At 43.9% G+C, this 26,296-nt stretch overlaps 1 protein-coding gene across 4 annotated transcripts in view; it reads left to right on the top strand.

The window, feature by feature from the left end:
* Nucleotides 1-13,265: 13,265 nt before the first annotated feature.
* The window catches only part of RDX (radixin), a 31,047-nt gene continuing 18,016 nt past the window's right edge, over nucleotides 13,266-26,296 (top strand). The window contains exons 1-3 of one of the 4 annotated variants that reach the window (XM_085536419.1): nucleotides 13,266-13,500; nucleotides 14,430-14,545; nucleotides 20,302-20,366. In XM_085536419.1, the coding sequence (XP_085392545.1) occupies nucleotides 20,355-20,366 (12 nt within the window). In that variant the 5' untranslated portion in view covers nucleotides 13,266-13,500; nucleotides 14,430-14,545; nucleotides 20,302-20,354. Of the gene's footprint in view, nucleotides 13,501-14,429; nucleotides 14,682-17,095; nucleotides 17,150-20,301; nucleotides 20,367-26,296 lie in introns of those variants that run through there. The other 3 variants (XM_085536420.1, XM_015852198.3, XM_085536421.1) reach the window with 3 other exon arrangements.

Genomic DNA, 26,296 nt, shown 5'->3' on the forward strand with positions numbered 1-26,296 from the left:
CACAACCCCCCTGGGCAGCCTGTTCCAGTGCTGTCACCCTCACCATAAAGAAGATCTTGCACACATTCATGCAGAACTTCCTGTGCTCCAGGAAGCATTTTTTTTTGTTTCAGTTCCTTCCGTGTGGGACCTACATCCATATGGTGCTTTCATGACGAAGGCTGTTTCCATTAACCAGCTTTACCCCCCACGTTCAGCCCATTCCCTGGCTCTGTCATTGCCCTTAGATGACCATGGTCCTGAGCACGTCACCCCTCTGTAAATGTTCAGTTGGCAGAGTCCAAAGTCAGAGCCTTCACTGATTAGAGCTGTTGCAGTAAAAGCTAGAAGTGAGGTGCTGTCTGTCCTTCCTCCTGGGGGCCTCTTTGAAGCAGATGTTTTATGCTAGCCGTTGCCTGCTGCGCAGTGCTGCCATGCAGCAGCTGTATTTGCACTGTCTGACGTCTCCAAGGGTCTGTTTGGCCTTGACTCAGACTCACTGACTTAGCATCCTGATATGGCCTTAGATGTGCCTCGTCACCGTGGCCTTGCTGAGTGAACAACTAACTGCTGCTGACCCTGACTGCTATCTTGGAAACCAATTTTGACCCTGGCTTGCTGCTATGCTCCCTGACTCCTTGGTGAGGTGACTGTTTTCCTTGCCTCATTGCTCCACTTGGCTCCCAGCCACATTCCCTTGCAGAGTTACCATCTCTCGCTGTTCCCTGACATCTCCCACCCCCAAACGTGTTCATTGTAAGGATAAACATTTTGCTATACAAGCTTCATCTTTCCTATGCATTTGTGTAGATTCTAGTATACTGGGAAACATATATATATATTGCAAGTATGTACTCCTATTCATTATTTTTAAGCTCCTATTTGCAGGAGACCAACAAACCACTAGATGGCAAACGATTTCTATGAGATAACACCCATGTATTTATACAATCTTCTGCCCCCAGCTTTATAACTGAGGCTTTGGGGTGTAGTCCCATGGAAGTTCATAGGAACCTGGGGTGAAGATGACGCAGTCCTGCTCCTGCTTGCCTCACCCTCCCTTTTGCTGTGTGGTGTTCATGCAGCCAGGTGTGGAGAGTGTTCTTAGAGGTTACCTATGCAAAAATAACCTAGCAAAAAAACAAAAAGAAGGTGAAAGGGCTGTTTCCAGCCCTTTAAGTTCCATCAACCAGCTTACAAAACAAGAAAGTTTATTCTGGGAGCAGCTGTCTCATGTTGGTTTGTTTTATGCTGCTTGGCAGTGGAATCAAATTTCTCCTATCTAGCATGAAATTCCAGGGTTCAGGAGGACAACAACATTCTGCATGTATCCAAATGATCATCAGATAATCTCCACAAGTTACTGAAGATGACCCCTGCGACTTCTGGTTTTTCATCTGCAGGGGACACGGTATGAAGACATGTTTGTGACGTGGTTGTTTTTATGTTGAGAATTAAAGTGGTTCGTAAGCCTTTCTGTAAGGGCAGGTTATCTGGGTGCCATCAGAATCCATGTGGGGCTGCCAAAAAGTTCTGCAGTTAAAGGGTGATTTGGATTTGAGAACTTTGCCCATTTGTTGCTGAGGATCTGATAAGTGCAGTACAACAGGGCAAGAAAGTGGTTTGTTTTCAGTTGCTTTGTCTTTGCTGGTTTCACTACAGCAGCTGAAATGCAGTGGGGAACAGATAGAAATGTTTGGAGTTTGTCATTCAAAGAGATGGAGCTCTGGGAATGAGGCAGAACCCGGTTGGAGCCCACCTCTCTTCTCTGCACAGTGCTGTTATGAACTACCTGTAACACATTGCACTCTCTTTTTCAGAAGTCTTTACAATTGTTCTGTAAAAATACATGCAACTAAGAGTAAGGCAAAGCTCTCCATTAAGCAAGGGTATTGATTCTGTCCTGTCATTTCCAGGTGGAGTGAGTAATATAGGAGTACTGCATGTTGGTCTTTGTTATCTTTGAAGAGTACAAGCCTCCTAGAAAGGAACGCACTTACTTCTAAAGGCAGTCTGTTAGTTTGTGCTGAGAAGCAGCTCAATGCCCCAAGAGAAAGCGTTTGGTGTGAGATTGTTAGGGAAAGTGAAGTATAAAGGTAGCATAGGAAGGCTTGCAGGAGCTTTGTGTGCCCGCCAGGAGGCACAGCAAGCTCGGGCTGCACTTGATCATAGTGCTGAGCAGAGCGGTAATGGAGGGAGGCGAAAGTTTTCATCTGGTTTTTTGCATCCAGAAGGAGGAAATGGACAGATTTCTAATGAATATATAGAATAAAAATGGGAATTTGGAGAACTGGCAAGAAACTGGAGTAATCAGATGCATGTGGGTTGAAACTACCCTCCGGCCAAGGCTGCGAATTGAAATACATTTTGTTGCTATTGGTCACTTTCTTTAGATGTCACAGTTGATGTGACTGGAAACAGAAATGTTGATCAGTGCATAAAGCAATAAAGTGGCTCTTCTTCTTAAGGTACACATAAGCAGCTGTGTAAGAGAACTTTCCATATTAGATACCTCTGTGCACATGTGGAAAAGGACCAGGTTCTGATGCTGCAAATATTTATGCATGTGACTCATCATATCTGTTATCTATCAATACATATATAAAAAAGACTGAAAAAACAAAAGCCACACGAAGCAGACATGGGCGTACCAAAAGGCACTGTACGTTAGGGACTGCATAGAGTCTGGTTTGGAATAAGCTTATCAGTTATGTTTTGTCTCCAATGGTGTAACTGAATGAGGAAAAATGATCCCTTTTTCTGGCAGCCTTGGAGCGCATCTGGAACCTGAACAGTGGGGCACTCAAAGCTGCCACGTGTTATCATTTCTATAATACTTTAATCAAAGCCTTCCTTGCATCATTTCAAAATCAGATGGTAAGTGAGGAATTGAGAATCAGAAAAGAATCAAGCAAGTTCCTTTCCCAGGCTTGCAAAGAAAGGAAATAAGAGCACAGAAAGGAAATGAAGAGAACCCCGAACTATTATTAAAGTCTCACGAGTGTATTTTTTTTTTCTTTAAATTGCCAGTCTCATGACTTTCTGGGAACTGATTTATTGAAAGCCTTGGTTTGGCAATTCTGTGCTTGGCTAGCTTGGCCTTTGCCCAAGTCCCCTTTTTTTCTTGGCAGCACTTAAAACAGTTGAGCTGCGGCCCATGCTCCTTCGTAATCCAAGATTGCTGTGTGCAATGAAGAGCCCTTCAGCAGAGGAAATGAGCACGGTGACCCCAAGCCCAGCTGGCTGCGTGTGCCGTGGGGGGCTGCACCCCAGCACTGCCCCCTCGGTGGGCTCAGCGCATCTGGCGCTCTGCAACTGGCGCAGAAACTCGTGTTTATTTTAAATCCCGCTGGTTCAGCTGGCAGTAACCCAACCGCTGGAAACTCAGTTGTTTAGAGAGAGCTCATCTGATCTTTCCAATTATTTTGCATTTGCATGAGCCGCTGTAGAGCAGACAGACGCAGCGTGCAGCCGTCTCCTGCGGCAGCTGACGTTCCGCTGGAGCGGTTCCGCAGCAGTGCCGGGCATTAGTGGTCGCTCAGCGAGCTCAGCAGGAAGGCAGCAGTAACACAATGCTTCCAATGTGCTTCACCGGCTTTGCCAGTCCTCTCTCATTTCAAGGCAAAGCATTGCAGGTGTATAGAGAGAGTATAGAAGGTTTGTTTCTCTTGCGCTGCTTTTAGGGCTTTCAGCCAAACTCTTGGAATACGTTGTGGTTGGTAGCCCATAGCAGTACCACTGCTGTTCCAAGCTGCTGAGGTAGCACTCTGCCCTGTTACCTTTTAACACACTTAGGTTTTGTATATACAGAATCACGCAGTACCAACGCTTTGTTTTAAGCTGCCAGCTGTGAAGTTAGCAGCATCCATGCCAGGACAGCAGCACAGAGCCTGGCTGACCAGCGCTGCACTGGGGCTCTGGGCATCGCCCACTGAAGGACTGTCCAGCTTTGGTGTTTATGCTCTGTGTGATTAAGAGTGATGCTTTTAGCAACCCTCTAAAGAGCAAATGTCTCTAAAGGCTTGCTCTAAGTTCTTGGTCTCACTGCAGCTGATATTCCAGCACTGGTGCTTGTTGCCCTTGATAGAGTTATGTGTAGGCTGGTGTCTTACTAAGATGGAGGACGCTTGAAACATTCACCTACATAATGAAATAAGCAATTGTTTTTCCAAAAATTACTGGCTGTTAAGCAGAGGGGAGGAATCTCCTGAACTGACATTGTTGTAGCTGTTGCAGACCTGGTTGTCTATAGGACCTTTACAATTTGTTAGCTGGGACAGGCAATCATGTAATCTGAATGTGTTTCCTTTTGCATCTCTTCTTGTCCCTCAGCTCTGTGCTGCTGAGGCCTCAGCTGCAGTACTAAGCCCAGAATGTGGAGTCATCAATGCAGGAGAGCCATGGAGCTGCTGGAGCACGTCCCAAGGAGGGCCACAAAAATGATCCAAGGGATGGAACACCTCCCTACAAGGACAGGCTGAGAGCTGGGGCTGTTCATCCTGGAGAAGAGAAGGCTCTGAGGTGACCTGAGATCGGCCTTTCAGTATCTAAAGAGGAGATACAGGGAAGAACGGGACAGACTCTAGCAGAGTTGGTTATGATAGAACAAGGGGAAATGGTTTTGAGCTTAAAGAGGGGAGATTTGGGTTAGATATAAGGAAAAAGTCTTTTATGGGGGTGGTAAGGCACAGGTTGCCCAGAGATGTGGTGAATGCTCCATCCTTGGAGACTTTCAAGGCAAGGCTGGATCAGGGCCTAGGAAACCTGCTCATGCTTTGCATGTCCCTGTTCATTGCAGGTGAGCTGGACTAGATTGCCCTCAGAGGTCACTTCCAACTATAAGGATTCTAGGATTCTAGGATTCTCTTGTTGCTGGTTTAATAGTTCAGAGGGTATGTATTAAACACTAAAACCTCCAGCAAACATACAAACAGTTTTGTTCTAAAGACTTGTTCCTACTGCACAGCCTAAGTAAATCAAGTTTTTACATGTACTATTATGAATACCATATTTTACTGAATCGAAAAGTTGTAGGTTCAAACACAAGGACACAGAACTCTGTGCTTTTATTTGATGCTTGTGTTTAATGATTATGGAGGTGACTGTCCCTCTCTACTTGCCACTGGTGAGGCCGCAGCTCAAGTACTGTGTTCAGTTTTGGGCTCCTCACTACAAGAAAGACACTGAAGCCCTGGAGTGTGTCCAGAGAAGGGCAACAGAACTGCAAAGGGTCTGGAGCACAAGGTTTATGGGGAGTGGCTGAGGGAGCTGGGATTGTTCAGTCTGGAGAAGTGGATGCTCAGGGGAGACTTCACTGCTTTCTGCAGCTTCCTGAAAGGATGAGATGGAATGGGCTCCAGTTGCACTGGGGGCTGGTGGGGGAGGGGGTTCAAATTGGTTTATAGGAAAGAGGCAGTAGCACAGGCTGCCCAAGGTGATGGTGCAGTCACCATCCCTGGAGCTGTTAAAAGAATGTGGATGTGGTTAGTGAGCATGGTGGGGATGGCTTGATCATTGGACTGGATGATCTTAGGAGCCTTTTCCAACCTTAATGATTCTATGATTCTATTTGATATATGTAACAGTACAGACTCTGTTGCTATACTTTAGTGTATGTGCTATGTCTAGCAGGACATGATCTTTCAGTATTACCATAAATCTACCAATGAAAAAAACACTTATGTAAAAAAAGTTATTTTCTGCCTTGCCACTTTAGCACAAGTGGTGTGACTTGGCTGCTATTGATAGATGAGCTTACCTTAAAAGCCGGGTTCTATTCTTCCATATACAGTAGTGGGAGTAGTGGCAACAGAAGAATAGAGAGAATATTAAAAACAGCCTTTGTAAATGAAAAGGACTTTAAAGAATTTGGGGTGGAACTGTGACAGAGCCTTCCATGAGAACTGGTGCCTCTCTAAGAGCCTCAACAGCTGAAGGTTGCATTTTCAGTTATAAAATGTAATTGCTAAGAAGAGCTGTAAGCAGGAATCTAATTCAACATTTGCATGGGCTGTTACAGTTGGGAACAGGGTTTTTGAAGCCCTATTAGTTGTACAGTAACACCTGAAATGGGTCTCTGCATAAATGAAATTCCCAACAGCCTGTGTTGTCTAGAACTGACCTCCTACAGAAACGAAGGACTTTCTCACCAGTTATGAAACTTGTATTTCTTACACTCTCCTGAAGGGAACTAAGAATTGACCTTTCAGAAAGAGTTAGGAACAATTACATGCACTTCAGTAGTCTCTTTGAAACTTCGTTTTATAGAATTAAACCTTAGAGATTCTTCCTCCTGTTTTTCCTCGAGGCAAGTACAGTTTGATCACTGACATGCTCTCTCTGTGGGCTAAACCTAGTTTTATTTCGAAGAAAATGCTGAGCTCATTGGAGCATGTAATGCGCTGTACTGCATTATGTTCATTCAGCCCAATTGTGCACATGTAACTGTTGCTGATTCCCAGTGCTTCTGAGAGGAAGCAAAAAAAGACACCCAAACCCCAGCATATTTTCAGCAGAACTGGGGTGACAGAGAATTTATCCTAGCTTATTTACACCTGGTGTTCCAACCTGTGTTTCAGTACCTTTAACATCAATATCCAGAAGTAGTAATTGAAGACAGGAGAATATTGCACTTTCTCTGAGACCCTCACTGTGTGATACCGGGCTCACAATCTATCTTGTTCTTTAATGAAAAGATGACACTTGGCTCCAAATAGACTAGTTTTCAACTTCATAGTCTGCCTCCTCTTGTACGACAAGACCAAGAAAACTCACAAACCATGTCCTCTGTTCTGTTTTTATATCTGTGAGCCCTATGCTATATCTTGACCCAGAATTTCTAGGGAATATTTACTAAAAAAGGGATCTAAGTAATACCATATTTGCTATTTAGAAACAAGAAATCACGTGGTGTAACAAGACAGAACTTTGAAAGGAGAAAAGTAAAGGAAGGCCAGTGGGACAGCAACTACTCTCTTCCCAGAGTATTAATTTAGAGCGGTCCTCTGGTTTGTTAGGGCAGGCAGCAGATCCTTACCCCTCCCTAAGTAATGCTTTCTTTGCTAGTACTTTCTGTCAAGTCCACTGAATGACCAGCAGCAGTTTAAGTTGCTGTATGTTGAAATGTCACCACTCAATTTTAGTTAGTTGCTTCCAGTCACCGGCTGTCTGCTCCTGTCCTGTTAAGGGTGGGGAGTGAGAGTGGCCTGGTGGGCAGCTGGCAGCTGTCCTCAGCCCACCTCCGGTGATCAGTTTTGTGCACATTTTGGCTCAGGTTGTTTGATTTCTACATGTATCAGTCAAACACCTCATTGATCAGAGCCACACACTTCACTGCCTAAATGAATAGCCGTGTTTTTTTCACAGAACAGCTGAAGTTGGGAGGGACCTTGTGAGGCCATCTTGTACTATGCCCCACTCAGGCAGGGTGACCTAGAAGCATTTTTCTGGAAGCAGTATTGTTACCACATCACGTGCAAGATGTAAGTCATCTGTACTTCCTTGACCTTGTGTACATTTCATTTGCCATTGTGCCGCCTCTTCAGAGCTGCTGAAATTCCTCCAGTCGTATGCAGGCTGGCAATAGAAATGAGGCCTGCATGAGGGCTCAGCTGGAGCAATGAGGAACAAAATGCTCAGCTATACTTTGGTGACGGGATATCATATAAAGAAGATAGGAGAGGTGTTCCATCCCTTGCATCATTTTTGTGGCCCACCTCTAGATGCTTTCTAACAGGTGCACATCTGTCTTGTACAGGGGACTCCACATTCTGGATGCAGCTCTCCAGGTACGGCCTCAGCAGCACAGAGCACAGGGGCAGGATCACACCCACACCCTGCTGGCCACGCTGTTTGGGATGAAGCCCAGCATACAGTTGGCTTCTGTATTCTCTCTTTCACTCCGTTCACCCCTGAGCTTCATGAATGACTTATCATAGAAAGTCATTAACAGAAGTCAGACCCTTAAGGGATCTAAATTAAACTAATTACTCATTTCAATTGTATCTTATTTCATTGCATTAGTACTCACAATATCCCAACTCATTTGGTTCTTCAACTGCCAGTATTCTTTAAGAATATCCAAAGATTACTATCTTTTAATAATTTTTCTAGAAGTAAATACTGCTAAATCATTCAGCCCTTCTTCACACATGGTGAAATGAAAAGGAGCAGCTTTTAAAGATGCTATTGGAGTAGCAGCACACTGCATTTCTTAGCATTATAGAATCATAGAATTGTCTTGCCTTTCTCCCTTTCCTTCCTTATATTTCTCCTTGCTGAACTTTACTCAAGGCTGATTTATTCTGATAACATTAAATTGCAACATAATACCTGTACAAGAACATTTGCCCTCATAAGTCCAAATTACCTTCCAGACTCAAAATTGCATCTTTGTAGGTGTGCTAATGATAAAGCGTTGAGATATTCTAGCTTCTGCAAATGAAGACTTGATACATTCATCACTTGCAGTGATAGGGAGGTGAAGAAAATAATTCCATAGGGGTACTCACTGAAGTAATAGAGCTGTAGCTTGTAATGACACATGCTTTTTCTTTGCACCAGCTCAGCCTTTTTGTTCTTCAATTCCTTTAGAAGCCCAGAACATCTGCTGACTCACTACTTTCTACTCTGTGCTAGCAGATCAATTCTGAAATAAAGCAGATTCCAAAAGAGGCATAGCACTTCAAATAAGAAGTCCCCTCTCAGTCTTCTATTCTCAAGGCTAAACAGATCCAGTTTCCTAAGTCTCTCCTCATAGGGGAGATGCTCCAGGCCCTTCACCATCTTAGTGGCCCTCCGCTGGACTCTTTCCAAGAGATCCCTGTCTTTTTTGTACTGGGGAGCCCAGAACTAGACACAATATTCCAGATGAGGCCTCACCAGGGAAACTCAACAGTCCACATCAGTTTTCCCTTTCCTAAATATATGTAAACATTCACGGAAATGCTCATGTTAGAAAATGAGCCTTGGCCAATCTGTTTGGAAAGGGTTGAGGGGAAAGGTAGACTTCCTTTTCAAAGTTTCGGCACATCCATTTTGGTAGAACAGGTTGATGACAGTCTAGAGGCAGCGTTTGGAATTGAAAACTCTTAACTCTCACAGCCTTCAACACTTCTGTTTCTTAAAAAGGAAGATAAGGAAGTAAAATTGGAATGGTACAGGACTTAAAAATACTTCATTAGAATCATAGAATCATAGAATTACCCAGGTTGGAAAAGACCTTGAAGATCATCAAGTCCAACCGCAGCCTAACCATAGGACCCTAACTCTAACAACCCTACACTAAATCATGTCCCTCAGCACCACATCCAAACGGCTCTTAAACACAACCAGAGATGGCGATTCAACCACCCTGGGGAGCCTATTCCAGTACCTAACTACCCTTTCTGTAAGGAAGTTCTTCCTAATATCCAACCTAAACTTGCCCTGGTGCATTCCTATGAAAACCCTCTGTTTTTTAATATCATATTGTTTATTCAGACAAATTGCATGGCTGCATCTTAGGAAAGTGTTAATGTGTAATCTGGGGAGGCAGTGTGTTGAATTAGAATCAAAAGCATTTGCTTTGGCTTTAGCAGTTGTATGTATTTCACAAGCTTTCAAATGCTTGCATGCAATTCCCTGGTAATCATATTCTTTCTCTTCTTTTTTCTTTGCCCATAGAAGTAGTTCCATCAAAAACACTGCTGTTTGAACTGCTGCTTTTAACTCTGCCTATTACCTTACCTCCTCCTATTTTATTTCATTACAAATTCTTAACATTATTTAGCTGAAATTAATATCTCCAGGGTTACCAACAACTTTCATTTCCAGCGCTATGGACCTGACCCAGACTTGGCTGCATTACAGATAGAATAAACACTGTCACTAAAAAAACAATGCTGTCATTGCGAAACAACTTGAACTTGTCATAGTAATTACAACTATGAATGAGATAAAACCATGAAGTGGCCAGCAGCAAGAACTGCAGCTAAGTGTCAGCTGTTAGATGACAACCTTATGTATCAGTGAAGGCATGTTTGGACGACATGACACAAGAGCAGTGACACAAACAGATCTGTCCCAGCTGGAGTACAACAAATTAGACAGCTTGCCCCGACCTTAATTGCAAAGCAGTTTAATTTGTTAATGTGCCCTTTGTGCAGTTATCAGCAGTTACAAAGCCATACAGTGATAACGGTGGTTAGAATAATGGATGAAATATAATGAATGGGTGATCCATATTTTGTATGAAAAATTTGTTAGCAAATTACTACCTCAGAGATACAAGTACTGATTAACATGAACTGTTAAGGCCATAACCGACACAGTTAAATGAGCACACTCCTCTACAGTGAATTTATTACGTTCAGTCTTGAGCAGAATATATATATATTTTATATATATATACACATTCATTATATATATATATAATATGTATATATAATATATATAATATATATTATATACATGGCCCTGATATATATATATATAATATATATATATATATATATATAATTTGGCCTTGAGATAGGCTTCCTCCACTGCAGTATCTTCACTGTATCAGAGACTAAATACCTATGAGAAAACAAAGATGTGTCATTAGGTTATCATATGTGAGGTGTTAGTAAAGCTTTCAGGCTATTTACTCACCCTGGTCCTAAACAGTACAGCCTGTCTGCTTGCAGTAGCAACAACCATTAAGAGAAGCAGTTCTTTCCTGAAGTCTTTCACTGGCAGGAACTTACTGGTCTGCAGGAGAGACCTTTTGCCAACGACTCTGCAGATTTTCAACAGTAAAGGTGGCTGCTGGCCAGCAGAGTCTCACTGTGAATGTTAAAGGTTAAGCCTCTTCAGCTAGGCTATTAAAACAAAAGGCAGAACTGCTTGACACCAAACTAGCTGCCAACACAGGAGTTCATTAGCAGATTATCCCGAGTACTGTTTTACAGGCGTTCTGACCAGGCTTTGGAGTCCTGGTTTGTCCTTTCTGTTTTCTGTGCTCTTGAATCTCTCTTCCACCTTCCCCACTTATTGCAGGCCGGGGCTGTCCTCCCTCATCACAACACTTTTGAAGGGGAATATCTTGCCTCCTGGAGCTGAGGCCATCAATATTAAATGTCTGCAGAGGTGCTGCAAACTGCAGGACTCCTAGCACTAGAAAAAGGACAAATTCTTCCCATAACCAAACCACAGTTGGCATTTTGAACTTGATCAAAGCTGAGACTACATCAATATACTCAATAAAGGGAATGTGGAATATCCAGCACAGTTACTGGAATCCTTGTATTTTTACTGAAATTCGGTACTTTCTGGAATTGGATACATTTAACTTTAAATGACAGATAAACTTAACATCAGACATAAAAAGTACAACCTATTACTTCAGACATTTACTGTAATTTAACCAAGTATTTTAAATCTCTATGAATTGGATTCATCTAACGACCACAAAATTCCTTCAGTTCCATTTCTTTCCAGCAGAAACTCTAAGGGGCAACAGTTGTTGAAAAAAAGAAACGTTATCGATACATGTTAAGATAAAAAAGCCCCGTTATATTCAAATATTAACAAAACATTAAACAAATTGCTTTTAGGCCATACAATTAGTAACAGCTGAATTACCCTGCAATATATTTTTATGATGTGAGGTTTGCTTCTGCAAACATATTAATAGATAAGTATGTGTGTACTGAGTCATAGGCACACACTTTCCCAGAAAGAGTGGCTGAGTTCCAGACTTGTAGACAAATCCATGTATAACTTCTCGTGTTGGTGGCGAGATATGGGTAGAGCCACAGTTCTATGCAGCTGATGGCACAAATCTTGATTGAATTACACATAAAAGTGCACTGCGTTTAACATGGAAAAATAATAATTCCTCAAATTTACTTATTTTTCAGTTCTCCTTTCCAAAACGTGCTGCCCAGTAAACATCCCTTGGATTGCACATTTAGCATTAACATAAGTGACATCTAACTACTCACAGTTGGGTATTCACTGACTGACGCTTTCTATCTTTGCAGGTAGACTAGAAATAAGATGCATTGGCTTTGGAAGCCTTTCCTGTCAGAATTGATTGTAGCATTGATTCCTCAGATAGGGCACTGAAAGCTCAGAATATGACTTTTAATGAAGCGCTGTATGTTGGCATTACTGCTGGGAGATAAACTTTTATATCTCACAGTTACAGCGCTCTTATCAGTAACTTTATAACCCACCGCTTAAAGAACTGTAATTCAAGTTGATCTGGATATCTGAAAGCTCTTTATTGACCGTAGCTCCTTCTGTAGTTTCAATTTCATGACTAAACAGTTCAAACACTAACTACACTTTTGTTTTTACTGCCCTGCTTTATCAGGCAAACTGCAACTTTACACCTTGTTAAGGAAGCGAAGTGAGAAGAAAACCACATTATACTGTTAACGAGGTAAGATAAGATTATTATTTACTTGACTGTTTTTTTTTTTTAGTTTTTTTTTTTTAAGGATATTATTCTTCGTGCAACAGGACCAGAGATAAGGCATATCCTAAAGTGATAATGCAGATTTGAAATCACAGAATCACAGAATGACCCGGGTTGGAAGGGACCTCAAGGATCACGTAGTTCCAACCCTCCTGCCTGGCAGGGCCACCAAACATACGCCTTTACTAGATCAGGTTGCCCAGGGCCCCGTCCAACCTGGTCTTGAACACCTCCAAGGACGGGGCATCCACAACCTCCCTGGGCAGCCTGTTCCAGGGCCTAACCACTCTCCTAGTGAAGAACTTCCCCCTAACATCCAACCTAAATCTTCCCTCTTTTAACTTAAAACCATTTCCCCATGTCCTGCTATTGTCAGCCCTTTTGAAGAGTTTACTCCCCTCCTGGGAGTAAGTTCCCTTCAGGTACTGAAAGGCTGCAATGAGGTCACCCCGCAACCTTCTCTTCTCCAGGCTGAACAAACCCAACTCCCTCAGCCTGTCCTCATAGGGGAGGTGCTCCAGCCCCCTGATCATCTTCGTGGCCCTCCTCTGGACCCTTTCCAAAATCTCCATGTCTTTAAAAAGAGCTTTATCACACTCTACCAGCACGAAGCCGTGACCTCAGAGCAATAATCCCATACCGGGATTTCCCGGCCTCCTTCCGACCCCCCTCACAAACTCATCCCTCCCCCAGCGGCGCCCTGAGGCTGCGGGGAGGAGTCGCACAACCCGCTCAGCTCCCTCCGCTCCGCCGGGCTCCGGGCACAGGCTTCGCTCCGCCCAGCGCGCACGCGCGTTCCTGTCCACGCCTGCGCGCCGCGTCCCGAGCCGCAAAATCTGATAGGGGGGAAAATCTGAACGGCGGCCTGGGCCGCCATATTGCGGAGCTGTCAGCGCCCGCCGCGCTCCGACACTCGTTCCGCCGCGAGCAGCGCGGGGCGGCCCCGCAGCGCAACCTGCCCCGCTGCCAGGGGGAGCTGCGCGGCGGGGCGGGGAAACGCCCGTCATCGAGCATCTCGGACGCCGTTCCCGAGCCTCGTCCCCTCCCCGACGCCGTGGGGGGAGCGGCAGCCCCAGGTGAGCTCGGCGGGGGCGGCGGGCCTCGAGACGGGCCGGGCATTGCGAGCCGCGAGGGCACCGACCCGCCGCCCCTCGGAGGGAGCCGGGTGCGGGGTGCGGGAGCTGCCGCTGCATTATTCATGGGCTGCGCGGCCATGTGGCGGCTGCGTGCGGGAGCGATAAGGGATGGCTTCATAAAGGAGCGCCGCGAGCATCTGTTGCTGTCTATTGTTTCCAACAAATGGACACTTGAAGAGTCCTCGAGTGCCGGCCGACGTCACGGGCTCGGCGGTTCTCAATGAGCCTTTGTGCCTTGTTGGTGCCCGGCTTCACGCTCTGCGCGGGCCGTGGGCGCTTCCCGTTCACCTTTCGCTTTAAGCGGGGAGGGCAGCGAGCTGCCTGCAGCGCTGCGCCGCTTCTCTCAATCCCCGCGTGGAAAATGACTCCTTCGGCTCCCTAAGCAGCGAACCGGCCGTGGGCTGCAGCGGGGCTGTCACTTCCCATCAGCCAAATATTTGGCGTTCCCTTTCAGGGCACAGCCTTCCCGCCAGCGTTTTCTTTTTGAGTTGTGGGAGTTAAAGAGTCTGAACTCGGCTTCGTTCCGTGCGTGTGACGCTGAGTCAGGAGCCGGAGGTGTCCCCACGCCGCGCTCGGCCCCTCGCCATGTGTCACGGCGCTGCCCACGCGCGGTGCCGCAGCTCTGGGTGCGTGGGCTCCGCTCTGCAGCGCTGCGTCGGGCGGGGGCGTGGAGCTGCGGTGGGTAACGGGGCAGCGATAGGCGCTGTTCTAAGTCTCGTCTGTATTGAGCTATCGATTCAGCAGGAGAGGGGCCGCGTGAGAAAAATAAACGGCGGTGTGCCCAGATAAGCGGCCTCCCGGCGGGCGGCAGTCACAAGGCGGTGGCACGTTTCCAGCTTTGTGCCGAAGTGACACAGCTCTTCTCTCAGGTTGGGCCGAAGTACCGTAGTCAGCGTTAAAAAAAACACCCACGTGGAAAGGGACGCGATGTGACACGTCAGGAGCTGTCCAGAGAGTTCTCCTTGGGTACTGACTGAAAGAAACGGTATGGAGGTGGCTGGAGGGAGAACAGAAAGAGCTCTGGTCTCTTGCTGCTGCCATCACAGTAGGGAGCGTTGCCGGCCTTGCAGATGTGTGCAAATGTGGTGAAGCTGTGGACTGAAAAGCTCACTGCATCTGTGGTGAGAATGTGGATCTGTCCACGCGGTAATGATTGAGGTTGGGGTTAAGGAATGAAAGAGGTGAAGTTTCTGGGGGAGGCAGTTCGTTGTCAATAGAGCAGATGAAGTGATTTCAGCCATTGTGGGGATAGGTACGCGGCTTTATTCGGCTTTATTCTTCAGAGATCTTCAATTGCTGCTCAGCTTTTAAGAAGGAGCCCTTGTGTTGGCAGGGGTTAAAAGGGAAGTTGTTCAAGGCATTTGCAGCTTTGTATTGGATGTGTTAAAAACATCAAAGCCGTCCTATCGCTTTGTATTGCCTTAAAAGCGTGTGGGTGTAGAGGAAAGGGAGGATTTTCAAGTTTGTAAATGTAACCAAAACTTTATGCTAAGTTGTGAAGAAAGACCTGATTGTCCAAAGATACTGTGCATTAAAGCAGCACCCGGTTGTGTCTCATGAGCTTTTCCCAGAGTTGGAGGTACCTCAGGAAACTCTTTTCTGCATTGAAGAGCTGAATCTTTGGGTAAAACTAGCAGCGAGGCTTATTCTTGGCTCTGCTTTGAATTAAATAACTTTCTCTTTCGGTTTATTAATTACTCTGTGAAATGAAACCTTCAAGTCACGTAGTTGAGGGAGAAACAGTTATTACACTGACTCAAGCAAGGAGTGCTTTGATTTAAGAACTCAAGCGTATGGAGGTTGATCTGAGGGCTTTCCTGTGCTTTATGGGACTAGTCCTAAGGGACCTGCACCATGTTATTCATAAAACACAACCTCTGGTTCTTGAATGGGACGTACCCAGGGTTTCAGTTATGCCACAATTCCTTGCTAGTCGTATTTTTAGACAAGTTTCTCACCTTAAAACAATAGAGTACTTGTGTCAGTCGCACTTCATTTCCATTTTTACTTCTGTATCCGACATACATAGGAAGACTGCATGGCAAGTCTGTGTGGTGTTGTAGAACGCATCGAGATGTTGACTGGGTGCCTTAAGCAAAAAACTGAAGATAAGATGACAGTTTATATTTATTAAGCTTAATACGCGAGTTGTTTAACACATCTGCCACTAACTTCAAGCGTTGCATAAACATCATTTGGCTGTTCCGTGTTCCTGTCTGTTTAACTACTGTGCTGGCTGCTGCCCAGTTCTCATTAGTACTTCTGAAGTTCTTGGGATCTCCAGTTGAGAAGAAAGCAGCTGCATCTTCCAAATGGGTCTGGCTGTGAATATGTTTAAAGCAGAACAATTGTCCTGGTTATTATAGTAACTATATTCGGGCAATCAGCAAGTCAGGTATGGTGGGAGTAGGGAAATGGTGTTCTTTTGAGGAGGTTAAGGTACGATACTCCAAGTATTGCTATGTAGATCTCTGTAGTATCTGGCACTAGTCACATCTCTTCTTTTTAAAATTGTTATGATGTTTTATTTACAGAATTTAGATTTTTCATTTTATTCCTGTTCCTGGCGCGCTGCTTGTCCTGGTTTCATCGTGGTCTGCCTGCAATTCAGACAGTTGTGTAGGTGTCTCCTTACTTGACTGACAGGTGCACATAGAGGTACAGCCTGTGGTGAATGCACAGCTTTATTGGACCTCACCAAGTGTGTCAGGAGCTGTTGAGCTCAGTGGAAGGGGTAGTTGCCCCATAGGGCTACACTAGAACAGAGGCCTTGGCAGAAAGCTGAGGCCAAGCGGGTGAGTACAGTGGCCTGTAGGTTTCCTTTTGCTGCCTGTAAAGCTGTTGGAGATCACAACAATTGCAGTGCTTCAAGACTGCAAAGAAAAAGTGTGTTTATGATAAACAAGTTCCTATAAATGGGTGAGCTGCTGTTTGTGGCTGAAACTCTGTGGTCCTGCCATCTGTATGTCCCTCTCTTCTCTGCTCTTGTGAGGCCCCATCTGGAGTACTGTGTCCAGGTGTGGAGCCCTCAGTACAAAAAAGACATGGAGATTTTGGAAAGGGTCCAGAGGAGGGCCACAAAGATGATCAGGGGGCTGGAGCACCTCCCCTCTGAGGACAGGCTGAGGGAGTTGGGTTTGTTCAGCCTGGAGAAGAGAAGGTTGCGGGGTGACCTCATTGCAGCCTTTCAATACCTGAAGGGAACTTACACCCAGGAGGGGAGTAAACTCTTCAAAAGGGCTGATAATAGCAGGACAGAGGGAAATGGTTTTAAGCTAAAAGAGGGAAGATTTAGGTTGGATGTTAGGGGGAAGTTCTTCACTAGGAGAGTGGTTAGGCCCTGGAAAAGGCTGCCCAGGGAGGTTGTGGATGCCCCGTCCTTGGAGGTGTTCAAGACCAGGTTGGACGGGACCCTGGGCAACCTGATCTAGTAAAGGTGTATGTTTGGTGGCCCTGCCTGGCAGAGGGGTTGGAACTACATGATCCTTGAGGTCCCTTCCAACCCGGGTCATTCTGTGATTCTGTGTATGTGCAGGCAGGTGCTGAGAGCTCGAAGCCTGGGGAGCACCCTGAGAAGTGACTTCTAGAGGTAGGCCCTGCACTGTCACACAGGGCCCTGCTGATGCTGAGGCTCCGTTTTCCATCATCTCAGGCCCCCTGTCCCCTCCTCACCTGCCCCCTGCCCCGCGCTGTGTGCATGAATGTTCCTTTTGAAAACAGCTGCTGCATAAATTATCTGTCAGAATTTTGGCATCGTGCACTTTCTGCACCATCGCTTTCTGGATAAAGCTTTCTTTGTCGTCTCTCAACAATTGCTTTATTTGTTGGCTTCCGTGGCATAACTGGGAACATGGATGATAATGATTGCAAAAAATGGAGCTGCTATGTTGTTAAATGAATTGAAATCTCAGTTGTTCATTTGAAGAGAATCTCTGTTTGGGTTGTGATGCGCGGCAGCTGACCCTGTGGTGACTCACTGCGGAGATGGATCACAGCAGCACGTGCCGTGAAGGCCTCGAGGCCTGGGGAGCTGCAGCAGCTCTGCACCCACAGCACCACGGGGCTGGTGTGGAATAGGGGTGATGATAAAACTGAACATGTCATCAACTGCGTCAGAGCAAAAAGCTCAATGAGAGCCAAAATGATTGTGTCCACTAAATGTAAATTGGGTACACGTAAATGGCAGAAGTGAGCTCCTGCTGCCGTGATAATAGTGGAGATGACAGTGTTTTGCCTGGTGGTGATATTTGCTTTCTTTCCATCAAATATTTTTGTTATATTATTTCATTATATTGGGCTTGTTCAGCCTAGAGAAGAGAAGGTTGCGGGGTGACCTCATTGCAGCCTTTCAATACCTGAAGGGAACTTACTCCCAGGAGGGGAGTAAACTCTTCGAAAGGGCTGACAATAGCAGGACACGGGGAAATGGTTTTAAGTTGAAAGAGGGAAGATTTAGGTTGGATGTTAGGGGTAAGTTCTTTACTAGGAGAGTGGTTAGGTTCTGGAACAGGCTGCCCAGGGAGGTTGTGGATGCCCCGTCCTTGGAGGTGTTCAAGACCAGGTTGGACGGGGCCCTGGGCAACCTGATCTAGTAAATGTGTATGTTTGGTGGCCCTGCCAGGCAGGGGGGTTGGAACTACATGATTCTTGAGGTCCCTTCCAACCCGGGTCATTCTGTGATTCTGTTATATTTGTTTTAATGCTAATAAATGCCAATAATTGGGAAGTTGGGGTGTTTTTTCTATCTATTTTATTTTATTTTTTGCTCCGTTTTGAGCTCTGGAAAGAACTTGATTTTTCTGTAGTGATAATAATTAGTTGCAATACTTTTGTGTAGCACTGAGCATGAGAACATGTAGACACAGAGTGTTCCTGCACTATGTGCAGATTTATGTCCATGTTACAGATTTCCAACTAAAATCAGTGTTGGATTCATGGGACTGTTCTCCTTATAATCCAGCGCACGGTTTGTACAATCTGCAGTAAGAACAGGCTTCAGCACAGCTGAGGAAACTTAGGATAATTTTCTTTTAAATAAATGAAATTACGGATTTAATCTAAGATACAACAGCAGATGCTTCAGTGAGAATTGAGATGTTGTTTGCTCTGTATGTGTTTAGTCTTTTCTGTTCTCCATGCTCCACAGTCACCTGTGGGGCTGGCAGTGGCACCGTTTGTATTCAGTTATGGACAAGAAGATTCTTAACTTTCCACTGGTGGCTTTGTTTTACTGCATGCAAATAGTATGTGTTAATTGTGTAAACTCAGTTAAATTATATGTCTACCAGCTGTGGTTTGATGACTTAAAATTATCCTACAGAATGAAACGTTGTAGTGACGTTTCTTATTTAAATGGTCGCCCCAAGGTCTTAGAGTCTGTTTCAAATAGTAACGTAGGGCTGGTTTATAGCGGCTGAATAAAATGTTGAGGTAACACCCAAAGCAAAAAGTGAATACCTGGAAGCCTTTGCAATGGTACGATGGTATGGCACAATCCTTTTGGGATCTGGTAGGCACATTTCTTCTAGAAAGGCTTCAGAAAGAGATCAGTTGGTCACACGGCCCAGCCTTGTGCCATGTGTGCTCATTTGTTTTCTGGAGCCTGAACTTGAATAATAGCAGTAGTCCTACCACACCTCTTCTTTTCAATGCAAATACAGGCACATGAAAGCAGTCGTGCCACTTAACATTTGTTTCAGTGCTGTTGAGTCGGTGCGCTTCTAAAATGGTGGATGAGATTCTAAGGTAGCTTTGAAACGGTCGGTTTTCTGAGCTTAACTCTAGGGCTGAGCTTTTGCTGGCAAGAAGGTGAGCGTGGGGGTTGCTGCAGCTTGGAATCCTTCCTGCTGATAGCAGAAGTTACGGCTAAAGCTTGTTCTACTTCTTATGTTCTGGGGGGTGCTTGGAGAAAGCAGGGAGGAGAGAGAGCAACCTCTTCTGTGTTATGAGTGTGTTCTATTGCGTTTTATCAGAGGACAGCGTTGTATGGACCCAGGAAACCTCGTAGAATCATCATTTCTTATCTTACATCATTCCCACGCTCCTCCTCCCCCCAAAGCTCTTTCAGTAAGAAATAAAAGCAGGGAAGATGTAATTCTGAGAAGTTTGCTTAAGTATTTTAAAATTGTGTCAAACTGTGCATTCAAATAGTGTAGTTGAAGGCAGTGCTACCTTTGGTTCTCTTTGCAGAGCGGCTGCAGGGCTGGTTCAAAGGAGTCAGTACTTTAGAAATGAGCAGGAAGGTGACTGCCACTTAATCCTTCTAGGTTGGGATGAACAGAATCAAGACAGAGTGTGACCTGACAACCACATTATACAAGCAATTGTGGGGTTTTTTTGCAAGGCACAAAGACCATTTTGAACTTGTTGAGCACAACAGTAAATAATTTCGTAGCCATTTAGACATTACTTACAGCCTCCTTACAAAAATGAAATAAAAACCTGCTTTGCTTAATTTTTATTGTTATTTTATACCATAATGGTCTACTTGTGTGTATCTTCATTTGGGAAATATGAGTGTATCATTTCTTACCTGAGAGAAGTGGATGCTTTTATACACAAGTAGCAGTTGTGATGCTTAAAGGACACGTTGGCTTTTGCTTTGTTTGCATGCAGTTTCAAATCTGGCTGGCATTGGCAGTTTAAATTGCAGCTTTGAAGTTTCTTGAGCAAATTTTTCTTCTCGTAATGTTGATGTTGCCGTGGTTTTAAAACAGCCCTTTTTACATTTGTTTTTGACAGAAAGGAGCAAAAAAATTATAGAAGACTGAAGCGGACGACAGAAAACAAGCAAAATGCCGAAACCAGTAAGTTGCTTTTCTCTTATTCATCTAAAATTTAACAAAATTTTCAGTTTTTTGGAGTGTTAATTCTCTGTGGAGAAGGACCTGGGTGTCCTGGTGGACAACAGACTGGCCATGAGCCAGCAGTGTGTCCTTGTGGCCAAGAAGGCAAATGGTTTCCTGGGGCGCATTGAAAAGAACGTGGCCAACAGGTTGAGGGAGGTGATCCTTCTCCTCTGCTCTGCCCTGGTGAGGCCACATCTCAAATACTGTGTTTGGTTTTGGACTCCTCAGTTCATGACAGACAGGGAACTTCTGGAGAGAGTTCAGTGGAGGGGCACAAAGATGATAAAGAGGGGCATCTCCCTTATGAGGAAAGGCCGAGAGACCTTGTTCTGTTCAGTCTGGGGAAGAGGGGATTTTATTAGAGCTTTAAATGTCTGACAGGTGGGGGTTGGGTGGATGGGGCTAGGCTCTTTCCAGCAGTGAGTGATGTCAGATCAAGGAGTAATGGGCACAAAGTGGAATAGAGGAAGCTCCATATGAACATGCGGAAGAACTTGTTTGCTTTGAGGATGGTGCTGGAACAGGCTGCCCAGAGAGGTTGTGGAGTTTCCTTCTCCGGAGATGCTCAAAACCCACCTGGACTCTTTCCTGTGCAACTGCTGTAGGTAACCTCCATTAAGAGGGGGTTGGCCTGAAGGATCTGCAGAGATCCATTCTGACATCTGTGATTCAGTGATTTTACTGATGTTTCATTGGCCAAAGGTGAGAGAACACATACATATACTTGTTTATGGAGGACTTTATGTAAGACTTTTCAGATGTCGGCCCTCTCCTACTGATCTTGTAGGCACATCTGAGATCTCACCAAGTGAAAAGAATCATTAAGAAATGAAATGAAATTGATAACTTTTCTGGAAAAATGTCATACAAATTTTTTCCTGAAAACCTCATCTTGCAGCAGTTGTACCTTGTGATCAGATAGTGTAGTAGTAGCACACGTGCCACAGATGAAATATCTTGACCTGTAGAAGTCAAACCTCAGATTTTGCTCTAGTAGCTTGCTAAATCACAGAATCACAGAATTGTAGTGGTTGGAAGGGACCTCTAGAGATCATCGAGTCCAACCCCCCTGCCAAAGCAGGTTCCCTACACCACGTCACACAGGTCGGCGTCCAGTTGGGCCTTGAATATCTCCAGAGAAGGAGACTCCACCACCTCCCTGGGCAAATGATGGGCTACTGTGAAGCAGCCACTGAAAGTTGACCTGTTGAGATTCTTTTTCCCCTCAGGCACTGTGGTATTGATCCCAATGATGGTTGTTGGGAAAATCCAGTGTGCTTGTAAGTGAATCTGTGCATGTAACTCTAAGCAGATTCTCCCTGTGTTTTAGAATGAATTTTATTTTGATGTTACATGTAACAAATAATGAAGCTGAAGATCAGTGTAGATCACTGAGCGCTTGATTACAGGAAGATCAATGGAAATAATTGCAGGATTTTTTCTTGCTTTTATGTAGAAAGTTTATGTAATATTCCAAACAAAATTAAACAAATGAGGACCAGTGAAGTATTTTACCATGGAAGAATTTTGCTTTAAAACTCAGCTATTTTTCCTGGAAGTTTAGCCTCTGTCTGTAGTGAGGTTCGTGGCACTGGGAATGATCTTCTTATACGTGGTAATAAAGGTCATTGTTCTTATGTGAGTGGGATTTTCTCTCAGAGGCTACTGGGTTAAGTGGCTGGTGTGCCAAGTAGTGTTTTGAAAAGGGCATAAGTGACTTTAATGCATTGTTGTGAGATATCAAGGCAACATGTATGTGAAAAATAGCCACTGTTAAAACATTTTCTTGTTCAGTTGCTTCTGTAGAAACGTCTGTTTATGTACTTGGTGTGTATTTGGAACAAAGCAGCTCTCTGGTTTTCAAGGAGCTTGCTCAGCATCTCTACTTTTAAAATAAGTACTTTGGAGACATTAATATTCTCAGTTCTGCCTGTCAGTGCACAATTAAGTTGCATTTAGTTGTAGTGATCCTTCTGGGAAAAAAAAAGAAATTGCTGACTTGTGTTTAATTAGGTCTTTGTTACTGTAATCAAAATTGGGGCTGCTCTGCTTGGTTGGGCTATTTGCAATGTGCTCATTTCTCTGCCCAGGGAAGAACAGAGCATCTGTTGAATCTTACTTGCAGTGTTTCATTCCTAAAGGAACAGATACAAAATGTTTCTCAGCTCCGTGCCGCTCTCTCAGCTCTTCACCAAAAATAGGAACGTGGAGTCTAAAATTAGACACCATTAGTTACGTAAGTGTTAATCATTTCATAGGCTAAGAAGATTAGGTTTAATTGACTGAAATTTTAGTTGCGTTTATAAGGTGTAAGAGGAGTTAAAATTATCGGCTGTTGGTTTTGTTTTTTCCTGATAGTTTGCAGCATTTCTGTGCAAGACTTCAAGGCATGAAAGGGAAAGATTATACCAGGCTGTCACAGGGCTACGTGTTAGAAGATTAAAAGCAGTTCTTTGGGGCTGTGGCATTTTATGCTGTTGTGTATCTAGGAGCAGCAGCTATCGCATTTTGGAGTAATATGGGTATTTAAAATTAGAATCAGTATTTGCAGGATGAAGTTAATTTATGTGAAGTGGTTGAATTGAATGGTTTATATTGTAATAACACTGATAAAAGGTGGGTTTATTTTGCAGAGCGATCTTTAGATATTCAGAACATTAGTTATGGTTTGACACGTGATTTATTTTTGCAGCAGAAATAGACAATCTATGTCATTTTTTAGGACCTTTTTGATTTTTTTGTGTGTTTATGTATTGCATAAAGCAGTGGGACTGATGTATTGCTCATCCATAACAACTATACTATTTGAAGCAAAGAAGATACAGTAGCTGACTGAACTCGTCTGAAGAAACAACTTCTGCTATATGCATTTTGATTATAGATGAGGATTGGGCTATTTCTATGGCTATTACTCAAGAATAACGTGCATTGTGTTCATTAAAACAACAGAACCACTGTACCATTTTTCACATGATTTCAAACAGTTTTCCTACTCTATATTGGCGCCAGCTTGGCTTCAGGCTTCCTGATGATACCTGAAGCACTCGCAGCTCATTGCAGCAAACAGTGGCTGAAGGACAGCAGCAGCTCTCCTTCTTTCCCTGTCCATTTGTTTCCTTTGCTAACTGCGGGCAAATGAGCCAAGCTAGTGGCTTGAGAAGCTGTGAGATAAGTCTTGGTGGTCTAAACATTGATTTAATGCTCTTAGGTGGACCTTTGCAATAGAAATGTGCAGTGCACTTTATGGTATGATAATCTTAACTGGTTTTTTTTATACATTCCTGCTGCATCTTTGTTTCTAGAAGCATCCAGCTGAAGAAAACACTACACCATCAGTATTTCCTCTTCGGAATTTTTTAAAGTACTTCCAAGTAACTCATTAACCTCCCCTTTTATCTTCTCTGTCATTTAAATACAGACAGTGCTTGTCTAGATGCTTGGTTAATGTAAATTAACCTGGAAGTACATTGAGGTAGTATATTCAGTGTGATACTCTGCCAGAAAGAGGCAAACTAACCACGTTCTTATCTTGCCTGTGTGTTGGGGGATGGATTTAGTTATTTATCTTCAAATACCACTCTTTACAGCTCAGGAATACACTTCTTGCCATAACCTCCCTGGATGAAGATTAGTGTATTTATATATCTGAACCAGGAGCAGAAGAGATGTCTTAAACCCTTTGCATTAAAACTCTGCCTAGCTGCATGGATTGAGCATTGGCATCATCAGGGCTCTCTGTACTCTGTGTACTGCAGTCAGTGTTTTCCTGTGTCCACGTGCTGCATTACAGGTCTCAGTGCTGCCGGTCATTGCCCGGCTGTATCTCAGTTGTGCCTCGGCCTGGTTTATAAACAGGGAGCAGTCTGTCAACACGCAGACTTTGTAAATCCTCGTTGGTCAGGGCTACCCAGTTGTGAAGCCTCCTGTTGCATTTTTAAGTATTTCCTACCCATGACCGCATGGACTTTAGTAGGTCAGTAGTAAATGAAATAAACTGTTGAATTGTGACATCAAATATACGTTAAGACAACACAACTTGTTAAACATTAAAAAAAGCTTCCTTGGGCAAACTTGCATGGACTGCAAAAAGCACCTGGGGAGTTTCTGGGTTAGGTTACAGAGTGGCATCCTCACAAAGTATATAAAACTACAGAGGGTCCATAGTTGTATGCCAAAATCTAAGTTTGCCCAAAGGAGTGTTAATATGGCATCTATTACTTTACTGTTTATTTCAGCATCTGTAAGGGATGCAGACTCTCAGGCCGTAGCTTTTCTATTTCTAGAAGGACTTTTTAAACATAAGGGTATTTATGTAAGAAGTCCCTGTTGTAACTTCACAAATTATGCTGCAGTTGGTTTAACATTCTGAGCTTTCTAAATCTTCTGTAGCACTTCTTGTTTTGGCAGTGCTGTTGTTACATAAGAGTGCTTTGGCATTTAATAAAGTTACATTTTAGCCCTTTAACTTACTGCTAGCTGTGCTAAAGCAGGCTTGCTTCCTGAAGTTGAATAAAACCACTTTTTCTTAAAGCAGTTTCCTTTTGTGAGGAGGATCAGGACATACAAAAACACCTCTTGTTCTTTGCTCACAAACACCTCCCTCTATTTTTTTTCCTATAAAAATTTACCGTCTTTTCTTCAAAGCCTTCAACTCTTGTTCTTTATCAGTATTTGCGCACAAAAAGTTTGTAACCCCCTGCTATCTTCCTTGTTTGTAGGTCTATAACCTAGAGGTCCTCTGACTCCTGCTGCTCTTGTCTTCTAGCTCATGTCCAGGGTTGTTTACCTTGACACTAGGGATAGGGGTGAACAACCTTAAACTGTTATGTAGGGGCCAAGTTATTGTCCACTTTTCTGTTTCCCATCATAGGTCTGTTCTCTGTGTTCTGTCTGACCGAGGCTCTTCCAGACTTGCTTCTCAAAGTATTCCACCTGGTGGCAAAATTAGGGAGATAGGGAATAGAAGTGGTTTACACAGACATAGATCAAGTAGCATCAGAACCTGTAATACAGGTCCTAATTTATTCCAGTTCCATATTTTATAGAAGAGAGAGAAATAAGAATATATCTGTGTACCTTAAATAAGTTTTACATTTTTTTTTCCTGCATTTATAGCAATGTAAATTTGAGCTTTAATACTTTTTACTCTTCTCTGAGCATAAATAAAATCTAATAGCAGTAGGGTGGAGGACTCTTCTAGCTGTGAGAAGACAGCACTGTGTATTTGGTACTTATTTCTGTTACATGAAAATTCTCACTCCTGTGTGTACCACCTGAATAGGACCTGGTAAGGTGTGTAGGTTTCTGGATACCACCTGGAACATTTGACTGCTTCCTTTGGGGCAGATAGAAACTACACCTGTTGGGAGTCATGAGGAAAAAGCTCGTGGAGTGCCAGTGGGTTTTCTGTCCTGTAGTAAATTAAATGGGATCAGTGTACATAGAGCTGACTTGTGCAATTCTTTTTTCCAATGATGAAAAGTCTATTGGTTCACTTTGGGCTCTAGCTCTGTATAAAAACACAGAGTCTCTGAATCTTAGAAATGGCAGGACAGGATGTTGCTTGGATTTTTGTCCTGTCAAGTACCAATACCGTGAAGTGATGATTGGTGACTTGAACTTTTTCTGTAGCAGGTATCTGAGAAGTCTACCAGAAGATAGTTCCCTATAGCTTAATGCTCAAGAGTTTAGTACTCATGTCAGCTTTCTCATTAAGGTGGCACATGAACTTTGTTCCATGGTTTGATCTTCAAACCTAGCATGGAATATTATGCATGGTATGCTTTTATGTAAAAGAAAAGATTTTTGTCTATTGCGTTCTGTACAAGACTATTTACAGTGTTGAATTTACTTACTGTAGGCTTGCAAGGTAATCTCTGTATATGGAA

This window comes from Coturnix japonica, chromosome 1 (assembly GCF_054131305.1).
Source record: "Coturnix japonica strain WE chromosome 1, WE-NBRP24, whole genome shotgun sequence".
NCBI lineage: Eukaryota > Metazoa > Chordata > Aves > Galliformes > Phasianidae > Coturnix > Coturnix japonica.